The sequence below is a fragment of the Microcebus murinus genome, chromosome X, assembly GCF_040939455.1.
Source record: "Microcebus murinus isolate Inina chromosome X, M.murinus_Inina_mat1.0, whole genome shotgun sequence".
NCBI classification, from domain to species: Eukaryota; Metazoa; Chordata; class Mammalia; order Primates; family Cheirogaleidae; genus Microcebus; species Microcebus murinus.
The window spans coordinates 79,028,430-79,044,140 of record NC_134136.1 but is presented as its reverse complement, the minus strand read 5'-3'; the positions used below and the strand labels follow the sequence as shown (position 1 = coordinate 79,044,140).

General features: G+C 68.6%; 1 protein-coding gene across 2 annotated transcripts in view; it reads left to right on the top strand.

Moving 5' to 3' along the window:
- The window catches only part of PPP2R3B (protein phosphatase 2 regulatory subunit B''beta), a 69,979-nt gene extending 61,619 nt beyond the window's left edge, over positions 1–8,360 (top strand). For both annotated transcript variants that reach the window (XM_075999293.1, XM_075999294.1), the window contains exons 8-13: positions 847–895; positions 1,344–1,433; positions 1,563–1,738; positions 2,928–3,046; positions 3,125–3,231; positions 8,096–8,360. In XM_075999293.1, coding sequence (XP_075855408.1) covers positions 847–895; positions 1,344–1,433; positions 1,563–1,738; positions 2,928–3,046; positions 3,125–3,231; positions 8,096–8,246 — 692 coding nt within the window. In that variant the 3' untranslated portion in view covers positions 8,247–8,360. The remainder of the gene's footprint in view (positions 1–846; positions 896–1,343; positions 1,434–1,562; positions 1,739–2,927; positions 3,047–3,124; positions 3,232–8,095) is intronic.
- The last annotated feature ends 7,351 nt before the right edge of the window (positions 8,361–15,711 follow it).

Sequence of the window (15,711 nt, the reverse complement as noted above, 5' to 3'; positions counted from 1 at the left end):
GAGTGTCGGGGGCGCGGGCGTCCGGGGCGCGGTGGAGTGAGGCCCGGGCGTCCGCAGTGTGAGTGTCGGGGGCGCGGGCGTCCGGGGCGCGGTGGAGTGAGGCCCGGGCGTCCGAGGTGTGAGTGTCGGGGGCGCGGGCGTCCGGGGCGCGGTGGAGTGAGGCCCGGGCGTCCGCAGTGTGAGTGTCGGGGGCGCGGGCGTCCGGGGCGCGGTGGAGTGAGGCCCGGGCGTCCGAGGTGTGAGTGTCGGGGGCGCGGGCGTCCGGGGCGCGGTGGAGTGAGGCCCGGGCGTCCGCAGTGTGAGTGTCGGGGGCGCGGGCGTCCGGGGCGCGGTGGAGTGAGGCCCGGGCGTCCGAGGTGTGAGTGTCGGGGGCGCGGGCGTCCGGGGCGCGGTGGAGTGAGGCCCGGGCGTCCGCAGTGTGAGTGTCGGGGGCGCGGGCGTCCGGGGCGCGGTGGAGTGAGGCCCGGGCGTCCGAGGTGTGAGTGTCCGGCGCGCGGTGGAGTGAGGCCCGGGCGTCCGAGGTGTGAGTGTCGGGGGCGCGGGCGTCCGGGGCGCGGTGGAGTGAGGCCCGGGCGTCCGCAGTGTGAGTGTCGGGGGCGCGGGCGTCCGCGGTGTGAGTGTCCGGGGCGCGGGCGTCCGAGACACGGCGTGGGTTCTGCTCTTCACAGCGCTGTCTGGGAGCCCCAGCTGCTTCCACTCAGGTCCGACCTGGGGCGCGGCCGCGGCGGCGGGAAAGGCTGGTGCAGGCGGGGCGCCCGTGTGGGCGTCGGCCCGGGACCCCGCCTGGCCTCTGGGCACGTGGGGCGCCGTCCCCGCCACGCCCTGCTCACGACCCTCTCCCCGCAGCCATCTCCAGCAAGATGATCGACAGGATCTTCTCGGGCGCGGTGACGCGGTACGTGCCGGGCGCCCCTCCCGTCCCTGCGGCCTCTGCGCTGAGCCGGCCCCGCGCGGCGCCTCCGCGACCGGCGGGGATGCATCCCGCGAGGTGCCAGCGGGGACGCCCAGCTCAGTGTCGCCAGGTGCTGAGTGGCGGGGCGCACGCCTCCGTGACGGGAGCCCCAGTGGGGACGTGCGCCCTGCAGGGGCCCCCAGGAGGGTCCGCGCAGGCTCCTAGGCGGTCCCTGCCGGCCCTGCGCGTCGGCGTGGGTCTGGGGGCGTCTGGAGGTGGCCACTTGTGACCCCCTGGGGCCTGGACGCCTCTCCCTGGCTACACAGGCCCCTCACGCGGGGGACACCTGGGCGTGGTGGGCGGGGCCTCCCCTCCCAGGGAGGGTGGGCGCGGCACAGTGGGCGGGGCCTCCCCTCCCACACCCCACCTCACCTGTCTGGGTCCGGCGCAGTGGCAGGAAGGTGCAGAAGGAAGGGAAGATCAGCTACGCCGACTTCGTCTGGTTCCTCATCTCCGAAGAGGACAAAAAGACCCCGACCAGGTGGGGCTTGGGGGGCGGGGCGGGAGCTGCGTACCTACCTGACACCCCGCGGGTCCCCACGGGTCCCCAAGGAGGGCGGGCGGGCGGGCGGGTCCCCGCGGAGGGGCTGACGGGCGCGCGCCGCCGCAGCATCGAGTACTGGTTCCGCTGCATGGACCTGGACGGGGACGGCGCGCTGTCCATGTTCGAGCTCGAGTACTTCTACGAGGAGCAGTGCCGCCGGCTGGACAGCATGGCCATCGAGGCCCTGCCCTTCCAGGACTGCCTCTGCCAGATGCTCGACCTCGTCAAGCCCCGCAGCGAAGGTGCCGGGAGGGGACGCCCGGGGGAGGGGACGCCGGGGGGAGGGGACGCCCGGGGGAGGGGGCGCCCAGGGGGAGGGGACGCCGGGGGGAGGGGACGCACGGAGGGAGGGGCTGGCCCCACTGGGGTCCTGACGGGGCAGAACCAGTGTGGCCTGTTCCCGCCCAGGGACCTCCCATCACAAGGATGTCACCGCCACCCAGGGTGACCTCTGGGGTCGCTGAGGATGAGAGGGCCGGGAGCAGGGGTCCTCACGGTGGGGGAGTTTGGGGTTGTCTGCACAGCACGGGGATCCCCAGCCCCGTGTCCTCTCCCAATCCCTCTCGAGCCAGAGGGACGTGGGACCCCCTCCCTGAACTCGGTCCCCACTGGGACCGGGTGACTCTGCCCACGCTCAGTCCCCTGGGGACAGGGACCCTCTCTAGACTCCACCACCTCAGTTAGTTCCGTGCTGTGTTTGGGAATCCGGGTCCGGATCTGGGGGGGCTGACTGTGGGAATCGTTCTGAGACGGGGGACACGGGTCCCCTCCTGTCCCTGACTGTGGCCTGTCCCTGCGGGGTACCCTTCCTAGCTGCACCAGGGCCTGCTATTCCAGGTCCAGGGGCGCCCCCTGGTGGCCGGCGCCCCCCCTGTCCCCAGCTTCGCCCCGTCCATGCTCGATCTCCCCGCGCACGTGCGGCCGTCCACGCCTGGGCCCCCCGCCCCGCCCCGCCCCGCCCCGGTGTCTCCTTTACCCGAGTCGGGTGTGAAGCACGGAGCGTTGTGCCACCACCCACCCCCGTCACGGCGTCCTCACGGCACACGCCACGCGTGAGCGCGCCCCTGACGCGCCCGCCCCCCACACCTGTCCCCCGCGCCCGCCCCCCACACCTGTGCCCCGCCCCCGCCCCCCACACCTGTGCCCCGCCCCCGCCCCCCACACCTGTGCCCCGCCCATCCCCCACACCCGCCCCCCACACCTGTGCCCCGCCCCCGCCCCCCACACCTGTGCCCCGCGCCCGCCCCCCACACCTGTGCCCGCGCCCATCCCCCACACCTGTGCCCCACGCCCGCCCCCCACAACCTGTCCCCCACGCCCGCCCCCCACACCTGTGCCCCACGCCCCCCACACCTGTGCCCCACGCCCGTCCCCCACACCTGTCCCCCGCGCCCATCCCCCACGCCCGTGCCCCACACCTGTCCCCCGCAGGGAGGATCACGCTGCGCGACCTGAAGCGCTGCAGGCTGGCCGACGTCTTCTTCGACACCTTCTTCAACGTGGAGAAGTACCTGGACCACGAGCAGAAAGAGCAGGTCTCCCTGCTCAGGGTGAGCACGGGCGTGCGGGCGGGCTGCCCCGTGACATGGCGTGACACGGCGTGACCTGTGACACGTGCCGTCCCCCAGGAGAGCGACAGCGACGGCCCGGAGCTCTCGGACTGGGAGAGGTACGCCGCCGAGGAGTACGACATCCTGGTGGCCGAGGAGGCCGCGGGGGACCCGTGGGACGAGGGGTGAGTGCAGGGCTGGGGCCGCGGGGCGGTGGGGACGCAGGGTGGTGGGGACACGGGGCTGAGGTAGGGACCCGTAGGACGAGGGGTGAGTGCAGGGCTGGGGACGCGGGGCGGTGGGGACGCGGGACGGTGGGGACCCATAGGACGAGGGGTGAGTGCAGGGCTGGGGACGCGGGGCAGTGGGGACGCGGGACGGTGGGGACCCATAGGACGAGGGGTGAGTGCAGGGCTGGGGACGCGGGGCAGTGGGGACGCGGGACGGTGGGGACCCATAGGACGAGGGGTGAGTGCAGGGCTGGGGACGCGGGGCAGTGGGGACGCGGGACGGTGGGGACCCATAGGACGAGGGGTGAGTGCAGGGCTGGGGACGCGGGGCAGTGGGGACGCGGGACGGTGGGGACCCATAGGACGAGGGGTGAGTGCAGGGCTGGGGACGCGGGGCAGTGGGGACGCGGGACGGTGGGGACCCATAGGACGAGGGGTGAGTGCAGGGCTGGGGACGCGGGGCGGTGGGGACGCAGGGTGGTGGGGACACGGGGCTGAGGTAGGGACCCGTAGGACGAGGGGTGAGTGCAGGGCTGGGGACGCGGGACGGTGGGGACGCGGGGTGAGTGTGGACGCGGGGTGGTGGGGCGAGGGGTGAGTGGTGTGGACGCGGGGTGGTGGGGACAGGGGTGAGTGGTGTGGACGCGGGGTGGTGGGGACAGGGGTGAGTGGTGTGGACGCGGGGTGGTGGGGACAGGGGTGAGCGTGGACGCGGGGCGGCGGGGCGAGGGGTGAGCGTGGGCGCGGGGTGGCGGGGCGAGGGGTGATGTGGTGGGGCGAGGGGTGAGCGTGGACGCGGGGTGGTGGGGCGAGGGGTGGGCGCGGGGCGGCGGGGCGAGGGGTGAGTGTGGACACGGGGTGGTGGGGCGAGGGGTGAGCGTGGACGCGGGGTGGTGGGGCGAGGGGCGAGTGCGGGGCTGAGGTGGGCAGAGCCAGGGGCGCGGGAGCGGCGGGGCGGTCCTGCTGCCGTCCCCACGCGCCGTCCCCGGAGGACGTGGCTCAGCAGCGGCCCCTGAGCAGCCCTGTCCTCGTGTGGGATTCGGCCATTCCCGGGGTGAGCTTTCACACCTCGGCCAAAAAAAGGGGACACCGAAGCGGGCACGTGTGCGCGTGACGTGGGTCCTGCCGCTCCGCAGACTAGCCGGGCGCGGGAAGGGCGGGGCAGGCGGCTTAGGGACGCCACAGCCCCTTTGTCCGCCACCTCGGACCCGACCACCGTTCGGGTCCCTGTGTCGGCCGCCTCGGCGGAACCCAGCCCGGGGCTCTGTGTGTTCCGGTTACGAACCCCGCCGGGGGTGACCTGCGAGGGCTTCCCGCTCGCACCTGCCTGTCTTCTACTCCCTGCCCTGCGAGGTGCTTTCCGCCCAGGTGCGCTGCCCCTCCCCACCTGCCGCGCTGGGCGCCGTGTGCGCGAAGCCACGGCCGGCTCGGAGCCCCGAGATTCCCTGCGGGTTTTCTCGTTCCACCCCAGACCTGAGCCCACCTGGGGCAGGTGTTCCCGAGGGTGCGGGCTTGCTCCCGGCCGTGCGGGTGGCCGTCCGCCGTCCGCGGTGGGAGTTACTCGGCGGGGCCTGGGGTCCGCTCCTGCACCTGGCTCAGTCGTGCTGCCGCGCGCCTGTCCCCGCCCACGGGCCGTGTCCCGGGCACCGACGCCACAGCGCGGGGCCTCCGGCTGCCTGCCCGTCCCGCCGCCCGGCCTTCCCCTCCCCGCGTCCCCTGCCAGCGGTTCTGACTCGGCACCACGCCTGCGTCCCCCACCAGCTCCGGGGCGGCTCCGGGGCAGCCTCCCCACGTGCAGTCGTGCAGGGAGGGCTCCGCAATGTGCTTTTTAAGCATTTTATTTTATTTTATTTTATTTTTTTTGAGACAGAGTCTCGCTTTCTTGCCCAGGCTAGAGTGAGTGCTGTGGCGTCAGCCTAGCTCACAGCAAACTCCTGGGCTCAAGCGATCCTCCTGCCTCAGCCTCCCGAGTAGCTGGGACCACAGGCACGCGCCACCACGCCTGGCTGATTTTTTTCTGTATATATTTTTATTTGGCCAATTAATTTTCTTTCTATTTTTAGTAGAGATGGGGTCTCGCTCTTGCTCAGGCTGGTCTCGAACTCCTGACCTCGAGCGATCCACCCACCTGGGCCTCCCAGAGTGCTGGGATGACAGGCGAGAGCCACCACACCCGGCCTCTTTTTTTATTTTTAGAGTCAGGGTCCTTCTCTGTTACCTGGGTTGGCGTGCAGTGGCGTCATGGTAGCTCACGGCAGCCTCCACCTCCTGGGCTTGAGCCATCCTCCTGCCCCAGCCTCCCTGTCGGCTGGGACTGCAGGTGCCACCACGATGCCCGACCAATTCTTCTGTTTTTTGTGGAGGAGGGATCTCACTGTGTGGCCCAGCCTGGTCTCAAACTCCTGGCCTCTCGAAGTGCAGGCCACAGGCAGGAGCTGCCGCGCCTGGCCAGTGCTTGTGTTCCCCCCACGTTGCCTCCGTTGGCTGTTCCAGTTTCTTTGCGTTTATGTGCAAATTAAGAGTGAGGTGGTTTATTTCCACAAAACCACCTGCTGCTGCTCTGAACGAGGTTCTCATGAGAGGAGGTCGTGGAGACGGAGGTGTGGGGACGGCCGTCGTGCGCGGTGGGTCCGCCCACCGACACCCTCTAGTCGGGTCTCCGGTGCCTTCTCCCTTCAGCTCTCTGTGAGCAGGTGTTACGTGGATCTCGTGATTTTTTTTTGGTGCTGTAAAAGGCCGTTTCTAGATTCCCATTTCCAGCCGTTCCCCGGCAGCATAAACAGGTCGCTTCTAGCGGCTTTCCACGGGCTGTTCAGGGGTTCCTGCGCGCACGCGTGTGCGTTTCCTTTCTTCCTCTCGCTCGGGCGTGCGGGGCGGGGCGCCTGCGTGTGCCCAGTCTGGGGAGGGACGCCCGACCCCCGCCGCGGGGCAGGTGGCCTGTAGGCTGGGGGACGTCCCTTCCGTCCCCGTGCGCCGGGGCGCGTCGGGAGTGACCCAGAAGCGTGCCGGCTCGGTCCGCGGTGGCTCCGCCTTGCGTGCGCGGTCACCTGGGGCTCGGTCACGACACCTCGTCGTCCTCCTCCCGTGCGCCCGGTCCGCCGGCCGCGCCCACCGCGGTTCCTCGCGGGACGCGCGCTCTGTCTCCCCAAGCTCCGGGTAGGATTCGCCTTCAGGGCCTGGAGTTGGGTTTGAGAGCGGCGGTTTTCACTGCGGGGTGAGTGGGGCGCGGTGCGCGCATAACGTGTGCCGCTCGGGAGCTTGGACACGCGTGAGCGTGCAGCCGAGACGACACGGACCCGTGTCACCCCGGAGCCTCCCGCCCCGCCCTGAGCCAGAGGCGGCGGCCTCGTCTTGGAGTTCATGTAAGCACTGGCCGCTGAGGCCGCCCGGACCCGCGGCTTTCTCAGGCTTCCCGCCAGATTCCGTGGCGGGTTCGAGGCCGGGTTCCCCGTCTCCACTTGGGGATCGCCCGTGCTCTGTGCCCTTGGGACACCGGTCCAGCCGCCCAGGCCGGCCGCGCACCGGGGCACTGTTCACACAACCCCGGGTGTGATGTCACCGCCGGCAGAACCCAGTGAAACTACCTCGCGCCCCCAGCGTTGACGGTCACTGTTTTCTCTGACAGCCTGGCGTCGTCGGTCACCCAGAGCGCCTGGTCCCTTCTGTTCTGTGCGTCTCTTTATTACTTTTGTGGGGTTTTTTTTTTTTATGTTTTTAGTTGTCCAGTTAATTTCTATTTTTAGTAGAGACGGGTCTCGCTCTTGCTCAGGCTGGTCTTGAACTCCTGACCTCGAGCGATCCTCCCGCCTCGGCCCTCTGCGTCCCTTTGTGTTGCTCTCTGCCGGGACCTCCTCCCCCTCCTCCTCCCCCTCCTCCTCCTCCCCCTCCTCCCCACGTTCGCGCAGGCCGTGGACGGGGCCTTAGTTCCCTTCCCAACGTGCCCGCAGCCCGCGAGCAGGCGGGACCGCGCGTCCTCACTGGGGCGCTTCGACGCCAGGCCGGGACTCCGGGCTCGCAGGCGCGCGTGGGGGGACCGCGGTCGGGGCTCCGCGGAGGGGTCTCGGCCCCGCCCCACGCCGGGCGGGAGGCCCTTCTGCGTCCGGTCCTGCGGCCTCCACTGGGCGTCCCAAACGTGCGTGTGTCTCTGTCCCCCCTCCTCGCCTCTCTGCGCAGGCGGCTGACCTGGTCCCCACTCTCTAGAACCTTCCACCCGCAGTATCTCGGGGAGCGGCTGTGGCCGCCGGGCGCATTCTGTGGGCGCCGCCGCCCGACCTCCGTCCCCACTGCGCCCGCTTTGAGCCCGAGCGTCTCTGCGCGCAGGTCTCCGCCTGGCTGCGCGGCCACGTCCACCCCTGCCGCTCGGGGCTGCGGCCCAGGCCTGCGGGGACAGGGGACAGGGAACGCCGGGGACAGGGACCGCCGGGGGCCGGGCACCCTCCGGAGGAGCAGGGCGCGGATGGGGCTGCGCAGCGCTCGCTGGTCCCTGCCGGGGCTCCGCCGGGGAAGGCGCGTCCCGGCCTTCCTGCTGCCGCGCGTCGGTAAAGATCGCCCGTACCGGCCGCAGGTGGGGAGACGATCTTTTTAACGGTCTTGGAGGAAGTTGCCGGAACCCAGTGAGTTAGTCCCACAGTTCATGGAAACGGCCTGCACCGTCCCGGGGCCCGCCATCCGCGCCGGGCGCTATGGACGGAAACGCGCGGACGGCGCAGTGGGCAGACGGAGGGAAACGCGCTCGGCCGGCTCAGGGCGCGTGCTCGGGGGCGCGTGCTCGGCCGCGCTCCCCGCCCGCCCCTCACGCCGCCCCGCCCGCCCGTTGCAGGTACGAGGCGGAGCTCAGCCCTGCGGAGCAGAAGCTGAGCGCGCTGCGCACGCCGCTGGCACACAGGCCCTTCTTCGAGGCGCCGTCGGCGCTGGGCGCGGTGGACCTGTACGAGTACGCGTGCGGGGACGACGACCGGCAGCCGCTGTGACGCCGCCCGCACGCCGGGCGCAGCGCCCCGCGCCAGCACGGGACCGCGGGACTGCGGGACGCCTGCGGTGGGGTGGAGTGCGTTTGTACGGGACGATAAATTTTTATTTATTCACGGACGCGTCTCGGTGTCTGTTGGCGGCGCGCGCGTGTTCCCACCGGTCTCCAGGGCCGGCACGTTTCGGGGCAGGCAGCCCCGGGGACCCGCGCCCTCTGGGGAGGGCCGGCGCGGTTGTGCGTGCCGCGCACTGGCCGGGCTCGGGCTGCAGACGCAGCACGCCACGGGCACTCGGCACTTCACGGGGGTCTCGGCGCCGTGCCCGCGCGGAGACAAGGCCACCGTGCCGGGACCCCGTGTGCCTCGGCGCAGGGTGGGCGACTCCAGGCTCCCTGAGGGCAGCCCACGTCCGGGGAGGCCGCGGCGCATCCGACCCTGCGGAACCCTCAGCCCGGACCCGCAGCTCCGCCCGCCCACGGAACTCCAGCCACCAGCGCAGGGCGGCATGAGGGAGGCGCTCGTGTGTCCTGTGTCCCCGGGGTGGGGTGGGCTCAGGGCGGGACCGGCAGGCGCCCGACGGCCGTGGCAGCACCTTCCACAGACAGGACGGCGCCCTGTGGCCGCCCTCGCTTCTTGCCGGGCACCCCTGGCGGCTCCCGCCAAGCCCCCGAGGATGGGCCGCCTGGGTCTGAAGCGGCCACGAGCGAGCTCGGTGGGGCCGCCCCCACCAGCCAGCCCTAGGCCCCCAAGACCCACTAAAACCCCGGCAGGGACACACTCGGGAACACGCGTGGGCAGGAGGGTCCAGCCGCAGCCCCAGCCCAGGGGACCCATGAGAGCCGGACCTTGCAGGAGCTGGGTGGGGCCGCTCCCTGCCAGGCCGGCCGCGGGCACCTGCGGCCCCTCAGTGACCACAGGACGCTGGGCAGCGCTGGGAGCCAGGTCCCCGAGGGCCGAGGGAGAAACGACAGGTCCCTTCTTGCCCCGGGGCTCGCCGGGCCACCGGGGGTCTGTGCCACAAGCTCCGGGCCGGGACGTCCAGGCCAAACCGTGGGGAGGCCTCACCCACTGCCACTCCCGGCAGGTCTGGGGACCCCCAGCCCCATCAGGGACCCCGTCCCCGAGAGCCCACCTGTGGGGGACCCCGGGCTCGGGCCACCTGACCCTGCTGGGGACCCCATCCCCGAGAGCCCACCTGTTGGGGGACCCCTGTCCCTGAGAGCCCAGCTATGGGAGGACCCCGGGCTCGAGCCACCTGACCCTGGCAGGGACCCCATCCCTAAGAGTCCACCTGTCAGGGGACCCCGGGCTCGAGCCACCTGACCCTGGCAGGGACCCCATCCCTAAGAGTCCACCTGTCAGGGGACCCCGGGCTCGAGCCACCTGACCCTGGCAGGGACCCCATCCCTAAGAGTCCACCTGTCAGGGGACCCCGGGCTCGAGCCACCTGACCCTGGCAGGGACCCCATCCCTAAGAGTCCACCTGTCAGGGGACCCCGGGCTTGGGCCACCTGACCCTGGTGGGGACCCCGGGCTCGGGCCACTGGACTTTGGTGGGGCAGTGTCCTTCATGGGCTGTGCCCAGGCCATGGTGACAGAATCCACGAGGGCCACACACCGGCTGCAGCCGCACAGCCCAGAGGGGCCCATCCCCCACCCTTGGGTCCCCAGGGTACCTGCCTTCCTGGACTGCCGGACAGCCGGCCGGGGCCCCAGCACCCCACGAGGGCCTGCAGAGTAGGCGGGCCTTCTCAGGGGGCCCTGTCCCCCCCACACTCCCCACACAGACCAGAGGGGACTCGGGATAGCCGGGCCTTTTGTGGGGGGCCCTGCCCCCCCCACACTCCCCACACAGACCAGAGGGGACTCGGGATAGCCGGGCCTTTTGTGGGGGGCCCTGCCCCCCCACACTCCCCACACAGACCAGAGGGGACTCGGGATAGCCGGGCCTTTGGGGGGGGCCCTGCCCCCCCACACTCCCCACACAGACCAGAGGGGACTCGGGACAGCCAGGCCTTCTCGGGGGGCCCTGCCCCCCCCACACTCCCCACACAGACCAGAGGGGACTTGGGACAGCCGGGCCTTTGGGGGGGGCGCCTGCCCCTCCCCCTCACAGCACCACGGGGGCCGAGTCGCAGACAGGAAGTAGGAGCCGGGAGCCCCAGGGTGCTGCTGGGTGCCCTGCTCACATGCCTGGGACGAGGACACGCGTGTCCCCAGAAGGAGGGAGCAGGCCGGCGTGTGCCGAGCTGAGGTCCCCGGGGGTGCAGGTGTGGCGGAGCGCCCCTCAGCCCCCAGGACAGGACAGGACGGGATGGGCGGGGCCAAGTGGGACCCAGGGTGCCGGGCGCAGGGACGGGGACAGATGGGTCCTTCGGAGCAGGGGTGCGGCCCAGGGGGTCCCAGTCCGGACGCCCACAGTCCCACCAGGCCCCCACGACCCTGGGTCAGCGGCCCCACGGCCCGGACGCAGCCCTCGCCGGGGGTCCAGGTGCCCGATCTGTCCCCCTGCCAACCTTCCCAGTCTCCAAGCCCTGCCCGCGCCCGCCCGGCCCTCCCAGCCCGCGGGGCCCTCTGTCCCCAGCCTCACCGTCCCGTGGGACCAGAACAGCCGACCCACCGCAAGGGGCTGGGCCCGAAGGTCGGAGGGCGTCCAGGGTCAGAGTGCGCCCTCCCTCCCTCCCTGCAATTGGGGAGCTCCCAACCCCTGCCAGGGAGCACCCCAGCAGGTGGGGGTGGGTGTAGCCCCAGGACACCTGCGGGCGGCCATAGTGGCCACACCTGTGCCGTCCAGACTGAGGACGAAGGACCCCCCAACACAGGAGTCCCGCCTGCGGCAGCCCTGGGGGCAGCACCCCGTGGCTGAGGGGACGACGCCCCCCTGGGTGACCCGAGCCCCACCTGGCACCTGCACCCTGCCCTCTGGGGCTGGACCGGCCGGCTACAAGCCGCTCGGACGTCGCCCGCGCCCACGGCAGACCTGCCAGGATGTGCACGCCACGGCACCGCCACCTTCTGTCCCAGCCCTGGGCCCAGCAGGTGCACCTGCTGAGTGCACGGCTCGGGCTGGGTTGTAGCTCGACACGCCCCGCCACGCCCGGGCCCTGCTCAGATCCAGGGACAGGGGCCCCTGTGACCCTGGGCACGGCCGGGGTGGCCCCCGGGGGCACGGCCCAGGCCGCTGGGCGCCGGCTGCAGTCTCACCCGGGTCCCCCTCCGCACGGCCCCTGGGGACCTGCCCGTGCCTGCGTCCTGCCCACGGTGCGGCGGCCTCAGCCCTCGCCCGCGCCCACGGCCGCCCTGGCCACGGCGGGACTCAGCCCGGCTCTCGGGCCCTGCCCCGCGGGGAAGGCAGGCGCGGGCGGCGCCCACGGTCTTGGGGTTCACGGTGCAGATTGTGGGGTGAGAGCGCAGCCCCTCCGAGAGTCACAGAGCCCCTCGGCCCCCAGCCCAAGGCTCCCAGCAGGGCCACCGCCCCCAGACACCCCCAAAGTCCAACACCCGGGATCTCGCAGGGGGACTCGGGGACAGGAGCAGGAAACTGAGGCAGGGGGTGTGGCCGCCCTGGGGCGTGGAGCAGTGACGGGGTCACGGCGTCCTCCTCACCCAGCACCCCCTGTGGGTGCAGACGCCCCACCCAGTGCCCTGGGCAGTCTGAGCCCGGCGTGGGGCGTCAGGCCAGGAGGGGAAGGGTGGGGCGGGCTGCGTGGAGCTCCAGGGGTTTGCCGGCCGGGCCCAGGCGTCCACTGGCATCGTGCCTGGGGGCTCCAACAAGTCCTGGGGTCTGTGGCGGGGGGGCGGGGGGGAGCAGAATCCCAGGGTCAAGGGGGGGGGGTCCCTGAATCCCAGATCCAGGGGGGGTCCCTGAATCCCAGATCCAGGGGGGGTCCCTGAATCCCAGGTTCAGGGTGGGGTGTCACTTAATCCCAGGTTCGGGGGGGGTCCCTGAATCCCAGGTTTGGGGGGGGTCCCTGAATCCCAGGTCCCGGGGGTCCCTGAATCCCAGGTCCCGGGGGGGGGGTCCCTGAATCCCAGGTTCGGGGGGGGGTCCCTGAATCCCAGGTTCAGAGGATCCCAGAATCCCAGGTTGGGGGGAGGTCCCTGAATCCCAGGTTCAGGGGATCCCAGAATCCCAGGTTCGGGGGGGGGTCCCTGAATCCCAGGTTCAGGGGATCCCAGAATCCCAGGTTGGGGGGAGGTCCCTGAATCCCAGGTTCGGAGGGTTCCTGAGCTCTGGGGTCTGGGGTGCAGGTGGCCCAGGGCCGGCGCTGTGCAGGCCCTTCCTCAGTTTACTTGCTGAGCCGCAGCCGAGGGCTCTGTCGCCGCCACCTGGGTGCCCCCGAGACCCAGCAGAGCCTGGAGTCACCCCGTGTGCGGCCATGGCGGCTCCACCCGGGGCTGACCCACGGGGAGGGGTGAGCGACTGGCAGAGGGCCAGGCCCTTCCCCTGCAGCCCTGGGGGCCTGGGGACCCCCCACACACCTGCCCAGCCCTGGGGACCCCCTCCACATCGGACCAGGCCGCCCCTGCCAGGTCCAGTCCGGCCAGGTCCACTTTCTCCATTCAAAACAGTCTCCCCCAGGGCCCAGCCCCCCAAAGGTGGGAAAGCAGACTCAAGGGCCGGCCCCACAGTCACTTTTTTCTTTTTTTTTTTTTTGTTTGAGACAGAGTCTCGCTCTGTTGCCCAGGCTAGAGTGAGTGCCGTGGTGTCAGCCTCGCTCACAGCAACCTCAGACTCCTGGGCTCAAGCCATCCTCCTGCCTCAGCCTCCTCCCGAGTAGCTGGGACTACAGGCATGCACCACCACGCCCGGATAATTTTTTGTGTGTATATATATATATATATATCAGTTGGCCAATTAATTTCTATTTATAGTAGAGACGGGGTCTCGCTCCTGCTCAGGCTGGTTTCGAACTCCTGACCTCGAGCGATCCTCCCGCCTCGGCCTCCCTCCCACAGTGCTGGGATGACAGGCGTGAGCCACCGCCCCCGGCCCAACCGTCACTTTTTGTTTGGGGAAAAGGGCGACTCACATCCCAGGAGGAGGAGGAGGGAGGAAGAGGAGGAGACGCTGCCCGCCCACCGCTGGGGTGTGTGGGTGTCAGTCCCACCTGCAGGGGGGTGGGGGGAGAGGAGGCCGGGCCGTGGGGGGGAGAGGGGTGCACTGTGGACCGCCAGGTGGCAGGTGGGACCCGCAGGGGACCAGGCAGCAGCGCTGAGCGGGCGGGGGGTGCTGAGGCCGGACCTCCGGTTCCGGACAGAAACGTGTTAAGTAAGGGCAGCAACACGGCCAGGGAACACGTAGACCCGGGGACTGGGGCCGCTCAGGACACGCTAGCCGTCCCCGTCACGCGTGTGCTGTGAAAGCCGTCACGCCACGACGACCCAGATGTCTGTATCCCACACACACACACACACACGCAAGTGCCCACGATGAAGCCCTCACCCCCAAGGTGGTGGTGTTGGCAGGTGGGCGTTTGGGAGGTGACCAGGTCCCAAGGGTGGAGCCTCACGGATAGGACCGGGGTCCTTATAATAAATAAGAGGGGCCCCAGAGAGCCCCCTCGCCCCTTCCACCAGTTATTGCCATTATTTTTAGCTCGGCCCTCATCACAGTTCGCTCCTTGCACCCCGTTACTGAAGGGGGGTGTCAGCTGCAGGTGGGAACTGGCACCTGGAATGATGTGATGCTTCAATGGGTTTGACACCGACTTTTTTTTTTGAGACAGAGTCTTGCTCTGTTGCCCAGGCTAGAGTGAGTGCCGTGGCGTCAGCCTCGCTCACAGCAGCCTCCGACTCCTGGGCTCAAGCGATCCTCCTGCCTCAGCCTCCCGAGTAGCTGGGACTACAGGCATGTGCCACCATGCCCGGCTGATTTTTTTCTATATATATATATATATATATATATATATATATATATATATATATATTAGTTGGCCAATTAATTTCCTTCTATTAATAGTAGAGACGGGGTCTCGCTCTTGCTCAGGCTGGTCTCGAACTCCTGACCTGGAGCGATCCGCCCGCCTCGGCCTCCCAGAGTGCCGGGATGACAGGCGTGAGCCACCGCGCCCGTCCTGACCCCAACTCTTGAAATATCACAAAGGCCACAGCTTTCTGGACACTTCAGAAGGAAGATTTCAACCTAAACCCCTTTCCTGGAAAACAAAAGAAGAGCCCTAGTGGCGGCTGGGATGCCAGGACCCTGTGCTCACCTGCCCAGAGCACATGCTGTTCCTTTTCAACCTCTGGGTGCAGGTGGCTGGAGGATGAAAAAGGCATCCACCAAGAGAAAAGGAGAAAGCCTTGGGTTTTACAGAGGGTTTTTTGGCAGGGAGGAAATAAAATTCCTTTTGTGAACTAAAATAAAATCTTGGCCGGGCACGATGGCTCACAACTGTAATCCCAGCACTCCGGGAGGCCGAGGCGGGAGGATCGCTCAAGGTCAGGAGTTCGAGACCAGCCTGAGCAAGAGTGAGACCCCCTCTCTACTATAAATAGAAAGAAATTAATTGCCCAACTAAAAATATATAGAAAAAAAATCAGCCGGGCATGGTGGTGCATGCCTGTAGTCCCAGCTACTCTAGTGGAGGCTGAGGCAGGAGGATCGCTTGAGCCCAGGAGTCTGAGGTTGCTGTGAGCGAGGCTGACGCCACGGCGCTCACTCTAGCCCGGGCGACAGAGCGAGACTCTGTCTCAAAATAAATAAATAAATAAATAAAATATAAAATTAAAAATTAAGGCTTACCCTCCCACCAGCTGACTGAACGGACCTCCTCGGGGCCAAAGGAATATCCTAAAGCTAAACTGCCTGCCAGGAGGAGGGAGGTCAGACAGGCCTCATCATGCCCCCCTCCGTTTTGGGGGACTTCCTTTATTACCCATTAACAAGCCTAAGGGTGTGCAAGACACACCTGCAGGTCCTCGGTTTACACAACAAATCTGTGTTGAAACATCCCAAGACTTCAGACAAAGCTTCATGTCTTTAACCAATTACAGTCCAAAGAATCTTTAAACCCACTTGTAACCTGTAAGCCCCCCAACTTCGAGATGTCCCACCTTTTCGGGCCAAACCAACGTCCACCTCCCACGTATTGCCTGATGGCTTTCCCTGTGACCCCCGTCTCTCCCTGAAATGCATAAAAACCAAACTGTGACCCGGCCACGGGGAGCCCACTTCCCCAAGGCCTCTTGGGCAGGGGTCCTCGAATTTGGCTCAGAATAAACCTCTTTAAAATTATTTCACAGGCCGGGCGCGGTGGCGGCTCACGCCTGTCATCCCGGCACGCTGGGAGGCCGAGGCGGGAGGCTCGCTCGAGGTCAGGAGTTCGAGACCAGCCTGAGCAAGAGCGAGACCCTCGTCTCTACTATAAATAGAAAGAAATTAATTGGGCAACTAAAAATATATAGAAAAAAAATCAGCCGGGCGTGGTGGTGGCGCATGCCTGTGGTCCCAGCTACTCTGGTG